Genomic DNA, 15,195 nt, shown 5'->3' on the forward strand with positions numbered 1-15,195 from the left:
TTCCCCATGTGAACTGTAATTAATGAAGGTGATTCTCGAAATTTGTTCATTTCCAAGATTGCTCGTAATCGGTGAGCATGGATGATGATGCTGCTGCTGCTGTACAGAAGATGCATAATGAAATTCCTGAGGAGGAGCGAAAAGGAAACATGGGTAAAATACTCGGGTACATTGCTGATCTCTGTCAGAGTGGATGGTCTTTTCGCCAATCACTTAAAAATGTCGGGGAGATATACACTTTGGGAGAGCACATTGACACCATCGAAGAAATGCTTGGAAAAGTAACAGAAGATGGTAAAGAGGCCATCCATAGTGCTGTTGACTGTCAAAAGAGAAATGCTTCAGAGGCCATGTTAGAGCATTGTTGGAATCGGTCTGGTTTCTCGTTGACAGAACTGTGGCAGCGCATTGCAGAGGACAAAATCACCGATCACCAAAAGATCAAAAATGAGAATCTAAACACAGTGAAAGATTTCCAGAAGAAAGAGAGCAACAAGGCAATCACAGATATGGTGTATGGATCAGCCTTCATTGCAGTATCTCAATTTGTGAAGCTCTACATGACTTGGAAGACCATCTCCAGCGCATCAAATCTCATTGAAGGTAACCGTGATGAGTTCAGTAGGATATCCGGCAGACTCCAAAGAATGGAACAGCTAGTCACAGAACTCGTGGACATTTGCGAGAGAGATCCAAACAATTGCAAAATTCCCAAGAAAATGGTAGTAATCAACACGCAATTCAACTCAATTCTTGGACAAATCAGCAACCTGCGAATCGAGATTGATGGCCAAATACAGCGTGTTGATCTCGTGGCTGATTACGCCGCAGCTGATGGAGTTGTCAATTTTGCAACAGGCACGACACAAGGTTTCCAACTTTTCCACACATGGGACAAACTGAATTCCTTTACTAAAGGCTTGGGATTAGCAAGTGTTGTTCTCTTTATGACCCTCACAGCGGCCAACGCTGGAACATATGTTTTGTCGATACAGACTTTGAAAACATTGCGGAGGGATCTAAAGGAGGCGGTCCATTTGCAAAACATACTTCAAGACCTGTTTGAGCAGGCTGAGCAAGCCTTCAACAAAGTGGTGGAGGATAACTAAAATTTTCATTTATAGCTACTGACAATCTCTTAGAATGGTTCTTGATTTCAGGCCTACAGTATGTACTAGTCTAGAGTTTACATGAAATCAAACCTGCTTGACCTGAACATGCAGTGTCCAAATATGTTCAGTACTGGTAAATTGTAGCACAGATATGAATGATTCCTAAGTTGCTTTAAGTAACACCAGAGATTCTGCTCCAGGGTAACCATTCCCCCCCCCCCCCTCTTCCCTAACGGAGCTTTCCTAGAGGTGGTTCTCGGGGAGAGGCTTGGAGAGCCCAGTCCCCCCTTTTATTTTGGGTAAAATATAAACACAAAAACAATCCTTCCCCCCCCCTCCAGCCCAAGGTCTGTATCTGCCACTGTTTCTCCCTACCCAAACCAAGAACGCAAGCGAGGAAAGTTTACATATACATTCTGTCTTATTTTTGTTACAGAATGAAGTAATCATTTAGTCTTGTTTACTGCTGCATGAGTAAAGTTGTTGAAAACATAGTAAAGTTTTGTAAAGTTCACCAAATGAATTCCAAGACGCTAGTAGCAGTTTATCTACCAGTCGAGTTAGTGGTGTCATTTAGTTTAAAAGCATTAGTGCATAAGTAGCACAAAAAAAGATCTGTTGTCTAATATGAAATTCGTTAATATGCAACTTTGAAACATTGTAAGTTGAGTTTTTGTTTCAAAATTTGAATGCATTACTTAATCAGTGCCAGTTAAAAAGAAATTAATTTTGTTTATGTTGTGTACTTTGTTATGAGTGCTGTTAGTGAAATGTTCAAATTTATTCAGTGTATCGATATGAAAGATTGATGAAATTAATCCACAGTTGTGAAGGTTGAATGTGCCAACTTAGTTACACAACTTAAATAATTTAAATAATTATGCAAGTTTATTTGACAGAAGTAATAACTCAAGGAGAATGTTTTAAGCCTTCTTCTCTTTTTTGTTGTTGTTTTTTTTAGACTACCAATAATTGCAAAACTAATAATGGCACAAAATCTCAAAGAAGAATGAAGGGCGCGGTTAAGTAACTTGAGGGATGATGTCCTATGTTGTGTACGGGTGCTGCCCTTTGTCAAGAAATAGCCTGGTATCACACTTGCAATATTGTTTTGAAGCCTGTGATAATAAAGCTAACAATTGTGCATGACATTGCAATATCTTTTGTTATAATTTTAGAATTACATCTTCAGAAACTATTTCCTATGATAACCAAATTATCACACACACAGGATTTGCATCATAAATTTCCTTTAAGTCGCACCATCACACCTAACTATTTCCTATGATAACCAAATTATCATACACACAGGATTTGCATCATAAATTTCCTTTAGAATGATCACACCTAACTTCCAAAATTTTAGAGAATTTCCTGCTATTGTTCGATTCCTCATAAAAAAAAGTACAGTTAGTTTAACTCAGTAGTTCAGAGTGTCAAGACCAGCACTTACAAGCTCAGAACCTCTTGGTCACAAAAAAGTAACTCCAGTACATGTAACCTCAAGTTAGTGACCTATTTTACTGAGGATTTGCTTGCAATCACCCTTTCTTTTTATCAGTATTATTTCTTTTGTACTTTCCTGTAGAAATAAATTTTATTGTGGCTATAAGTCTGTCTCGTTGTTCAAATAACAACATCAGAACAGATAGATAGAGATAGATAGATAGATAGATAGATAATAATATTTAGACAGGGTGCGTTCTCACAGAAGTGGTTTTCAGAACGGCCCTGTAACTACCCACCCAACCCACCCCAGGGAGGACATCCATCACACAGTAATCTCGTGGGTGGGAAATTAACGTCTCCTACCCCAACCCTGCAGGAGACGGGACCTCCATTTATTCGTCCCTATCCGAGAAGACTAGAATATCTAACCATTTCTTGATGTTAAAGAAAGGAAGCATATTCTTCTCAGTTAATTTTAAGACCCTGAGTGTTGGTCCGGCCGGTATTGAACTCTCGACCTCCCGCACAGCAGTCCGGCGCTCTCCCAATTGAGCTAACCAGGCGGCGGTCTGAACCTGCCTCGGTCACATTTGGCGCTGCGTGCAGGGTACAAAAGAAGCCAAGAACCAATTTAAAAAATACATATATATACCAGTTTTATAAAAAAGGGTGATTGCAATAACAGCACTAGTAGTGAATCATCATGTCTGCTGAGCAGTTGAAGAAAGACCTAGAAGAATTGACCAAGAAGTATAAAGAAGCTATGAACCAACTCCAAGCCCTGAAAGAGTCTGCTACAGCGTCATTTAGTCAAAAGGGCCTTTGACTAAGCTCCTTAATTACAGCCTTGCTAACTCAACGTGGCCACAGGAATGGAAATTAATTAATGTTACTCCAGCCTATAAAAAGGATGATAGCTCTCTTGTGGAAAACTACAGACCAATCAGTATCTTGTCGTCCATTCCCAAGATTCTTGAGAAAGGTATGTATGATCAGCTCTATGATGCTTTCAAGACCCACTTCTCTCTCAATATGTCTGGATTCTTAAGTGGACACTCATGTTGCACTGCTCTTCTAAAAATGGTGGACGACTGGAGACTAGCCCTGGATTCTAAGAAAGTCACTGGAACTATTGCCATTGACCTTTCCAAAGCTTTTGATTCTGTGTGTCACAGTTTGCTCCTAGCCAAGCTGCGTGCTTATGGTCTGAATGATGACGCCCTCAGATTCGTCCAGTCATACTTAACCGAGCGACAGCAAAGAGTTAAATTTAATTGCAAATTCTCTGATTGGCTTCCCGTTCAATGTGGTGTGCCTCAAGGTAGTCTTCCTTATTTTTTAATATATATATGAATGACTTAAACTTTGCTGGCCAGATCGCTTCCTTGCGTCTATATGCCGATGATACGACAACTTATCGATCTCATCACGATATCACTTTCTTGGAAATTTCCCTGAACCATGATATTGACATCCTCCTGTCTTGGCTTTCTCGTAATTATCTTATGGTCAACAACATAAAGTCCCAAGCTATGATGATCGGAGATATTGCTTACGACCCTCAATTTATCATTGGTGACTCTAGAGTCGAGTTATCTAACTCACTCAAAATCCTTGGGGTCACAATTGACAACAAGTTAACATTTGCTGATCACATTCTGAGTGTCATAAAAAAGGTCTATGCCAAGATTGGTGCCCTCAGGAGACTCAAAAAACTTATACCTGTAGATGTCTCCCTATCACTCCATAAGGCGTACATACTTCCTCACCTGGAGTACTGTAGTCCGCTATTGCTTGAAATAAATAAAACACTGAGCTCTAAACTTGAGTCAGTCAATAAGTACGCACTCAAAACTTTGCTTAATCTCGGCAATAATGTTGATTACAATACAATCTTAGCTAAAAGCAACATGAAAACTCTAGAACATAGGCGATTTTATATTTCCTTGGTTTTACTTTTTAAATGTATGAAATGGAACGGTCCGGAATATATTAAAAACTTTTTTAAATTGCGGGAATCTAGATATAGTTTAAGGAATAAAGGTGTAAATCTAGTGCAACCAGGGTATGATAATAGATCGTATCATAATTCCTTTACATATAAAGCTAGTCACCTTTGGAACAGTTTACCTAGAGAAATTAAAACAGCATCTACGCTTAGCGATTTTTGTAGTAAACTTAAGAATTTCGAATTTAGCACTCTAGGACCAATCTGTAAATGTAATACATGTAGTTGACTTTTATTGTACGTACACATACATTGTCATTCTTATTCATATTCATCTACTGCAATATCTTTCACCGAACATAATGTTTAGACTCTTTTAACTATCAATATTAATCACCTACAATTTTACAATTATCACTCGTACTCTAAACTTATATATTTTTACCTTTAAAGTTTTAAGTACTTCTAATAATATACCTTTAATTATAGTTAATTTATAGTCTACCGTTTTATACATGAGCCTCTGGCTCGGGCAATTGGGCAACCATGCCTCACGTTAGACAATAAACTTTGATTGATTGATTGATTGATTGATCATCATCACAACCATCGACACCTAGTACGAATGGACAGAAGCAGATTGTTGTCATTCCTCGAGATAAGAAAATAAAAAATTTCACTGGAAGGAAGACAGAAGGTGACCAGCCAGTTGAGGACTTTATTGAAGAAGTGAAGACTACTTTCGAGGAGAGAGAAATGACACCAGCCGAGAGAGTGGATTTCATAATGTCTCATCTGGAAGGGCCAGCCAAGGAAGAGGTGCGAATGTACAGCAAGAAGCAACCCAGACTTCCTCCTGCATGTTCTTACACAGGCATTTTGGGAGAAACGTTCAAGCTCCCAACTCCCAAAGCTTTTCTATGAGAGAAAGCAGAAGGAAAGTGAAAAACTTCGAGCATACTCGTATTCCTTAAATGAACTACTCAAGAACGCGACAAAAGCAGATCCAATAGCAATCCCTGACCCAGAGAGGACCCTGCGAGACCAATTTGTGGACAATGTGAGGGACACTTTCCTTCGAAAAGAACTGGAGAAGTTCATCAGGGAGCGTGACCCTTCATTCTTGGATTTGAGGGAGGAGGCACTACGCTGGTCAGAAGAGGAAGAAAGACCACAGCGAATTATGCCTAGAACCCCGCTATCCCAAGAAGTATTGACTGCTGCACCTGAAAGCTCTCAGTGCCACGCTAGTTCCACCACCCCCCCCCCTATGGATAAGGTTTTGGATGTCCTTCTAAAGCAACAGATTTCCTTAGAAGAACTAACGAGTTCAGTAAGAGACCTCAAGCAGCCAAGGACCCAACAGTTAGCCTAGGAATGGAGTGGACAGCGTTCTAATGTTGTTTGCTTCAAATGCAACCGCAATGGACACATTGCCAGGAACTGCCGAACTAAGGACAACCTAGCTGTCAGGAGAGGCCCACCACAAGGTAAACTGCAACCTGACAAGTCGCCAAACTAACTCCCCCTGTCACAAGGAGCCAAGTGACAAGATGGGACAACAATGGCTCAAATGAGAATATGTCAACCATATACGAAAAGGCAGTTGGAAAGTGCCCAGTGGTCACAGTACGATTGGGTGGAGTAGACGTACCTTGCCTTCTAGACTCAGGATCTGAAGTATCTACAATTACAGAAGAATTTTTCAATGACCACTTTCGCCCCCAAGGTAAAACTCTTTTACCTACTGGCCATTGGTTGAATTTAACCGCAGCAAATAGACTAGCGATACCGTACGTTGGGTATCTAGAATTGGACGTTGAAGCCTTGGGAGTCATGATCCCACGCAGAGGAATTTTGAAGATTGGTTGAAGCCAAACGACGAAGACGTTTGGCTTCAACCCCACACTCGGATAGGAGTACTTCACGAGGTTAAAGATGTTGAGGATACTAAAAACAACATCGACTTCAAAAGAGTATCAATCAATGAAGCGATGGTGTTTGTCAGAGAATCCACAACAGAAAACAAGCAAGAACAACCCTCCGTGTGCCCAATTGATTTATCAGATGTAGAATGTACCCATAAACAAAATAACAAGCTTGAGAGCCTATTTCAGAAGCATGCAAGCGTCTTCACAAAGGATGAAAATGATCTTGGCTACACAGAGACAGTCAAACACAAGATCCCAACCATAGATCAGGTACCAGTGGCACAACCGTACCGTAGAATCCCACCAAACCAGTTTCAAGAGGCAAAGGATCACATACGAAAGCTTCTGGATAATGGTATCATCCAAGAAAGTTACAGTCCTTATGCTGCCCCTATTGTGTTAGTTAGAAAAAAGGATGGTTCCTTGAGGCTATGTGTTGATTACAGACTTCTGAATGCCAAGACAATCAGAGATCAGTTCCCTTTACCCAGAATTGAAGAGTCAATTGATGCCATCGGTAATGCAAAATTGTTTTCAACAATGGATCTGGCAAGTGGGTTCAATCAGGTCGCTATGAATGAGGAGGACCGACACAAGACTGCTTTTACGACGCCGTTTGGAATTTTTGAATACAACAGAATGCCCATGGGAATGACTAACAGTCCTGCCACCTTCCAAAGGCTTATGCAGACTTGTTTGAACGATTACATATTCCAAATACTGCTCGTCTACCTAGATGACATCATTGTTTACTCTAATACCTTTGATGAGCACATTGAGAGACTAGACAGAGTCTTCACAAGGCTCGGAGAACATGGCCTAAAGCTCAAACCAGAGAAGTGTAAGTTCTTCCAGTACAAAGTCACTTATGTTGGTCACCAGATCTCATCTGATGGTATTACAACACGCGAGCTGTATCAGAGTGGAAACCACCGACTGTCAAAGAACTTAGATCGTTCCATGGATTCTGCAGCTATTATAGAAGATTTGTCAAAGACTTTGCAAGAATTGCTGGACCACTTCACCAATTAGTGAACAACTGTTTGCACGAGCTGAAATTAGAAAAAATATTGAATGTCCCGTTCATGAAGCGATGGAACTCAGAATGTCAAATTGCATTTGATGCATTGAAGACAAAGTTGATTCGTGCACCAGTGTTAGGTTTTGCAGACTATAATAAACTATTTATTGTGGAAACAGATGCCAGTCATGTTGGACTTGGAGCAGTCCTGTCTCAAGACCAGGATGGTCAGCGCAAAGTCATTGCCTATGCAAGTAGAAGATTGAGGCCAAGGGAAAAGAGCCCGAGAAATTACAGCTCCATGAAGCTGGAATTGTTAGCTCTTAAATGGGCAGTGACTGAGAAATTCCAGACCTACCTGCTTGGTTCAAAATTTGAAGTCTTCACTGACAACAACCCCCTGAAGTACTTGCAAACAACTGCCAAGCTTGGTGCTTTAGAACAACGATGGGCAGCTCAGCTTGCTTTATTTGACTTCACTATCAATTACAGGAGTGGAAGATCAAATGCAAACGCTAATGCTTTATCACGTCAACCTCATGGACCAGTGCCAGACGAAACAGAAGAGTCAAGAGAAGATGAACTATTACATATAAGAGTCCATAGTCACCATGGCAACTCCTGTACCATCTGACCTGAGTCATGCAATTGTAACAACACCCATCCCAATAGAAGTGAGACGAATGGCCGTACATGAACCAGACCTTAATCTATCCACAGTCAATCTAACATCAGATGAAAATAAAAGTTACTTAGAGACGATACAGTGATTTCTACAACATCATTCCCCACTCATACAAAGGAAGAGCTTATCAACCTGCAAAAGGCAGACCTACAATCAAGGAATTTATGAAGTTCTGGGAGAAAGGCACAAAACCAACCCTTGATGAGAGGAGAAGACTTTCCCACCAGTGTGTCACCCTGTTACGACAGTGGAATAGAATTACAAGAGACCAAGGTCTGATATACAGAACTGTTGAGGATCCCAAACTTGGAGAACTGAAGCAACTCCTGTTACCAGCCACTCCGAGAGAAAAAGTCATTACCAGCCTGCATGATGATACAGGAAATCAGGGATTAGAGAGAAGCCTTCAACTGATTCGAGAACGATGTTATTGGCCCAAAATGTATTCAGATGTGGAGAGTTGGATCAAGAACTGTGAACGATGTACTCTCGCAAAGATGCCAAATCCCAGGATTCGAGCACCTATGGGAAGCCTGTTGGCAACCAAGCCACTTGAAATCTTAGCAGTAGACTTTACAGTCCTTGAACCAGCAACAGATGGAAGGGAGAATTTCCTTGTTATGACAGATGTCTTCACAAAGTTCACATATGCAGTTCCAACAAGAGATCAGAGAGCCACTACAACAGCTAAAGTCCTTGTAAAAGAATGGTTTTTTAAGTATGGAATTCCTCTCCGAATTCATTCAGACCAAGGAAGAAACTTTGAAAGTGAAGTTATCGCTGAGCTTTATAGACTTTATGGAATCAAGAGAACACGAACGACCCCATACCACCCACAAGGAAATGCACAATGCGAGAGGTTCAACAGAACAATGCATGACCTGCTTAGAACTCTCACCAGCAAAGAAGCGTAAATGGCCAGAATACTTACCAGAGTTGTTGTATGTTTACAATGCTACACCGCATTCATCTACAACATACAGTCCTCACTTTCTCATGTTTGGACGGGGAGCTCGACTTACAATTGATTTACTCCTGGGTGAAGATGAAAACGTTGATGAAAACCATGCTGATTGACTAACTGAACAACAGGCAAGACTGAGAGATGCATACCAAAGAGCAGGGGAGCACCTCAAGCAACAGGCTGAGAAGCGACATGAACAACACTCTGACAGAGAATACGACATCTCAATCCAGAAAGGACAACTGGTGTACCTAAGAAATCATGTACGTGGACGTAACAAGATTCAAGATGCTTGGGATTCTATTCTGTACAAAGTTGTCAATGTCCCAAAAGACAGCCTTGTATCAGTTTACACAGTGGAACCTGTGGATAGTCCCGTTGAAATTAAGAAAGTGCATCGAAGTAACCTGAGGATAAGCACAGTCAGTCCTAGCAAGGAACAGAACGACCATAGACCTAAACCTGTCAAACCCTTCTCAACAGATTCCAATATTGCAACTGACCAAGAAGACAATGCAGATGAAGAATTTGTGTTAATTCTCCCTAAGGGATACACAAGCCCAACAGCAGCCACAGTCACTCCAAGTGAAACAGAACCTATAGTTCCAGTCACAAATGACCATGTTTGCCCACAGGAACAATTACCAATTGTTCAACCTAATTCAGATCCAATACCTTCAGCAGAACCAGTACCCCGAACAGTGGACCCTGAATCAGAAACTGCACCTATACCACCAAGACGAACAAAGAGGAAAACGGCTGGAAAACACAGGAATAAATTCAAACAACCAAGAACTGCAGTAACAAGTTCCATAACTATTACAGTCAATGAACTTTCAGTATATTTAGTGATAACTGCCTTATTAGCATTATATGGAATATATATTTAGGTTACTAATTTTTCACTAAGTTTACATGTCGAGGACGACAGTGTTAAGCAGGGGAGTGTGTGACCAGGCTAACAATGGTGCATGACATTGTAATATTTTTTGTTATAATTTAGAATTACATCTTCAGAAACTATTTCCTATGATAACCAAATTATCACACACACAGGATTTGCATCATGTATTTCCTTTAGAATGATCACACCTAACTTCCAAAATTTTAGAGAATTTCCTGCTATTGTTCGATTCCTTATAAAAGAAGTACAGTTAGTTTAACTCAGTAGTTCAGAGTGTCAAGACCAGCACTTATAAGCTCAGAACCTCTCGGTCACAAAAAAAATAACTCCAATACATGTAACCTCAAGTTAGTGACCTATTTTACTGAGGATTTGCTTGCAATCACCCTTTCTTTTTATCAGTATTATTTCTTTTCTACTGTATAAATAGATTTTATTGCGGCTATAAGTCTGTCTCGTTGTTCAAATAACAACATCAGAACCTGCCTCGGTCACACAAGGCTAGGAATAAAAGCATCACTTTTTTTTGTGCAGATACCTTTTTCATCTCCCACAATAAACAGAAGATATTTCTGAGGGGCCCAATAATCAGGAAATCCCGCCCAACTTTCCATTTGAAATTCTCAAAAATATCTTGTCCCTTCACTGCAAGGTGATAAAAATTCTGGCACCAATTGCTCCTCAGAAAAACACAAAAAATAGGTCCGCAATGCGTACATGTGGGGGCTATCAATTACTGGTGCAAGCTCTTGTTGGAACTACTGTTGTATTACTGAGAACACCTCCAGTTACCACCATTTTTGTGAAACCCTGTTTGAACTGTTAGTTAAACTATGCAATGAAGAGCTGTTGTAAGGGAGCGGTCCTGTAAGTGTCTGCAGGCACTTGGGGTACCAACTGGACCTTTCCACAGAGAGTTACCAAAGTTGGCTTAACGTCACGTTGGCAAAAAAAGAGTTAATTATAGCGTAGTGTGTTATAGTCGAGTTTTCAGTCCCAGCTTGTTCGCTGAAGCTGGCCAAAAAGCTAAAAGGGGAATATAGAAGTCATATACAATCCATGATAGCTCATGGTTAAACCCACAACTCGGAGAACTTTGCTGTTGTCTCCTGTCAAACTGTGACCTCTATTGTGAACACGCGCAAGTATTTACGACAAAAGGCTTCTATAGTATACGAACACATTCTAACTGATAGTTCTCAGCTCAACTAAATCTGGCGCTCAAATGTTTAGACTCTGAACGCTTCGCGAAAACAGTATCGCAATGTAAAAAGTCAGCTTCGGGCTCGCAAATAAAAACGTGAGAGTCGTCGCTGGAGCGGTGAGGATCGAAAAGCACCAATCAGAACAGATGCCATTTGAACTTTGGTCAAGGTTAGGTTAGCCAATCAAAGATGAGTAAAATTTTCGATCCAGTCACATCATATATGAAAAATGCGTCCGCATGGCATGGATCAAGTTTAGTAAAAAACAGTCACGATGGCGGACAAATATGTCAGGTCTCCGTCAACTACCAGGAGCGCAGCAAATGCCAGGAATTCATCAGGTTCGTCGACGAGAACAGCAAGTTCAACGAAAAGCACAGAAAGTTCAACGAGAAGCACAGCAAGTTCAACGAAAAGCACTGCAAGTTCAAATATGGAGACCATGGTAAGTTCAGTGAAGGGCACGGAAAGTTCAATGGAGGCAACAGCAAGCAGAATTGTCCCTGAAGCAACTACATCGCCAAGGCTTTCAAGGCAACGAAGCCATTAAAGGCTATGTTCACCAGTTGTCTCCGATAAAACGTGACAAAAAAAAGGACTATTGACTATTCTACACTGCTGTTACAGACGAAAGATGAAGAGCCGCAAGAAGCGTTGTTGTACTCTAAACACAAAAGGCCGCTGTTGGTGGATTGCAAGAAATGTCGTACGCCTGTAAAGATTCAACGCTTCATCTACACTTCAGATGGCGAGAAGATAGTCATAAACAACATGAACAAGATATCAGTACCTGGACACACTGAGTACTCATTTCAGTTCAAAGAGGGCCTGATGCCGGCGCGTACGCAGCCCGTTTCAATTGAAGACATACTAAGTCTACCAATGAATGGGAGAATGTCACATTGAGCGGAAAAATAGTACGTGTTGGCGACATTTCAACGGTTGGTGCGAGGGAGTTGAAATTGGCGGAGACTACGTTTGCAGATTCCACTGGAACTATAGTTGTAGATATATGGGAACAGCATATTCCAATGATTGAAAACGGGAAAGTTTATCGTATCGCCCCTGTTCAAGTGCGTTCTTGGTTTGGAAAGAAGAAACTTTCTACTACTGTACGTTCAGTAGTAACAGAAATTATTGCTGATGACACACTTTCAAGGGTGTTCGTTTCCGAAGAAGATCTGAACACAGTAGACTGTAATTAAGTAACGGTGAAAGTGTCAAATATTCACTCAGTTCAGGCAGTTGAAACATTTATTCATTGTTTAAATAAGTATTGCTCAAAACGACTTCTCCAACCCTCGGCGGGAAAAATAGTGCACTGTGACAGGTGTGGATACACTATGAGATCTAGTAATTCTACTAAACAAGTCTGTGCAAAGATTGTTATCCAACTTGAAAGTGGCGAGCAAGTCAATTTAACGGCATTTCAAAGTGTTTTGAACAGCATCTTTGAAGGAGAGATTTCTTCGCTGTCAGAAACCGACGTGGCAGAAAAGCTTTTACTTTTAGGAGGTAACTATTAGATATAATTCTGATACGCAAATTATCACAGGACTGCAGTTGTAGAAATTGTCTTATATGAAAGCAAAAGTTGTTCACTTTTATCAAATTTTGAAATGGAATTACGAGTTGCGTTGCGTTACTGAATTATGTACTGGAGAAAACGAATGATGTAGTTGAAATTGGTGGATACTTATTTCATCAGGCATTGTTGACACTACTATATTCAGGAATTTAAAATTTAAGTGAATTTAGATGATATCTTGTGGCATGTTACTTTTTTCAAAATCAAAACGAGTTGAGTTAGTTTTGAAATCGCTACAATAACAGGTCTCGTTGGGTTCTAACTTGCTTGCGAAAACCAATAAGTTTATAATGGCAAGAGTATCATATAACCCCATGCATTAATTATGCATTCGGTCTTCGTTCAATGAAAACAATAGCGATAACAATAGAACTCCGCAGAGACTAGTAGTCTTTGTTTTCAAAATTTGGATTTTTTTCTAAGTCTTTTTGAAACAGGGTAAATTCGGCGCGTTTTGGCTTTGCAAAACGATAAATTTAAGGCATTTTTCAGAGGTTTTTAATTTTGAAATATAATTTAATGTTCAGTTTCGCTTTGAAAGCGTAAAATTGGCCGGAAAATAACGTCAAGTCTACGGTCAGGCTTTGAAGTTTGTCAATGCAAAGTTTAAATAAATGTTGTGTCTTACCTGTTCTTGTGGTTTTGGTTGATTCTCTCATTATCCTTTCGTGTCCTAGTGATGAAAATTGTTCGTGAAGGCCGGTGCATACAGCGGTGCAAACAAACCTTTGTATCTGGTCTTGTTGGACTTCCTAAAGTTGGGCGATATGTTCGATAACGTTTCCAAAGGGATCGTTTCCGTGGTGCTGACGCCACATATATTCTTGTAGGTAGCCATCGAAAAGTCCTTTGGATGTTCCTGTTTGGGGCAAACCTCGCTTGATTCCCCACCATGTATTTTCGATGTCCTGTGTGCGCGCACCGGTGTCTGGGTCAACGAAGTTTAGGCTGTGGTTTACTGTGAGATGATCATAGCCCTCGTCATTTGGGCAATTGTAAGCTCTCCATAAGTCGCTCATCACGCGTTTCCCCAGCAATATTTGAGTGCGTATGATGGGTAAAAGTGTATATTTGTCCCTACCCTCTACCGGAACAAGGAAACAAGCGTTAGTTTATCGGCAAATTCCACCGAATACCCACTTTCCTTCAATGGCGCGATCTCGGTGATACTTCATCTTGCCAAACTTGGACTCATCGATCTCTACAGTTTTACCATGTCCACCAATAGGCCCCGCATGATGATTCATGATTCTGTTAGTACTAACCTCTCGGCAATAGTTATACCAATCTACCGTTTCTTTTGACGTAGTTTCGTCGTCAAGTGAGGTCTCGTGCACGGCTTGAGCATTTGTAAATTTGTGCGCCCAGGCGTAGGTTAGGGCTAAAACTTTTTCGATGGAGACTCTGCTACCAGAAAACCATGAATTCCGGCGCATTGAAGCCATTCCATCGCAACCCCTTTTTGAACATCGCCACTCGTGCCCGTCTTGCGATGAAGCACGTCGCGTCCCGGTAAGTTCATTAGGGACTTTAAGAAACCAGGACGGTGACGCCAAGGAAGACTTCGATTAAAAAATGAATTTATACTCTTAGTTAGAATTTCAAAAATTGCTGCAGGAGCTTACTGTCTCAGACAGCGCCACAGCTCAACTTCAGCATGACGTATAAAGTAGCCGTTGAGTTCGAAATGGAAATTAAAATAAAATGCCGTCGCGGTTTCGGTTCGCAGACGACGCAAATTTTGGCGATTTCACGTTGTTATTTTGCATAGGACGGCTAAGAAATGTACAAAGTTTCAAAACGCACTTGCTGAGCTATTGTTCTGCCAATTAGATCTCTTGTTTTTCCACGTCTTCGTTGCCGTCGCCGTCGTGGTTTCTTAAGGTCCCTATTGCTGCACCCAGCTCGAGGACATTTTACCGACGTCGCAAACAGGTTGTGATCCTTGCACCATTGTATGAACCGGTCGTGATCCGATAATATTCGAGAAAGTCGAATAAAGTTCAGTCTCTCCATCTCCGAGTTGTTGTTGTTCTTCTTTCTATCTTCTTCTTTCGTTGATTTTATTAGAAAGAGGTATGAATAAATTTTGTTTTGTATGTGGTATTTGGCCAATCGTAGAGAAGAGGAAATGCATTCTTTAGTGCAAAGGGGACCTTTGGTGCATTATATCAATGCACATATTGTTATGAAATTTTTTTACTGAAAGGTAAAAGAAAAAGTAGCTTTTGGATTGCGTAGCATAGTGGTAAGGCTATGGTTTGATAATGGTCTGATAATAACGCGTTGTCTGAGGAGCGATGGTTCAAGGCTCAGCAGAACTGCCAAGAAGGTAAAAAGGAAAGAAAAGAAAAAAATTAAAGAGGAGAAGAACGTGAGAAAGGAATG

General features: G+C 40.7%; 1 protein-coding gene and 2 pseudogenes across 2 annotated transcripts in view; 2 read left to right on the plus strand and 1 right to left on the minus strand.

Annotated features, from left to right (window-relative positions):
* Nucleotides 1-2,744, plus strand: part of LOC148727370 (uncharacterized) — a 2,860-nt gene extending 116 nt beyond the window's left edge. Inside the window, exon 1 of the mRNA XM_088726505.1 lies at nt 1-2,744. This exon is cut by the window's left edge and continues 116 nt beyond it. Within this exon, the coding sequence (XP_088582631.1) occupies nt 78-1,109 (1,032 nt within the window). The 5' untranslated portion in view covers nt 1-77 and the 3' untranslated portion in view covers nt 1,110-2,744.
* LOC148727367 (uncharacterized) overlaps nt 1-14,823 on the minus strand; it is a 30,204-nt pseudogene extending 15,381 nt beyond the window's left edge. Inside the window, exons 1-2 of the transcript XR_015989204.1 lie at nt 14,728-14,823; nt 13,436-14,369 (exon numbers count right to left, since the gene is read on the minus strand). The product of XR_015989204.1 is annotated as an uncharacterized LOC148727367 (transcript). The remainder of the gene's footprint in view (nt 1-13,435; nt 14,370-14,727) is intronic.
* Nucleotides 2,868-6,254, plus strand: LOC148727371 (uncharacterized; annotated as a pseudogene).
* Nucleotides 14,824-15,195: the final 372 nt, after the last annotated feature.

This window comes from Stylophora pistillata, chromosome 7, assembly GCF_964205215.1.
Source record: "Stylophora pistillata chromosome 7, jaStyPist1.2, whole genome shotgun sequence".
Classification (NCBI taxonomy): Eukaryota; Metazoa; Cnidaria; class Anthozoa; order Scleractinia; family Pocilloporidae; genus Stylophora; species Stylophora pistillata.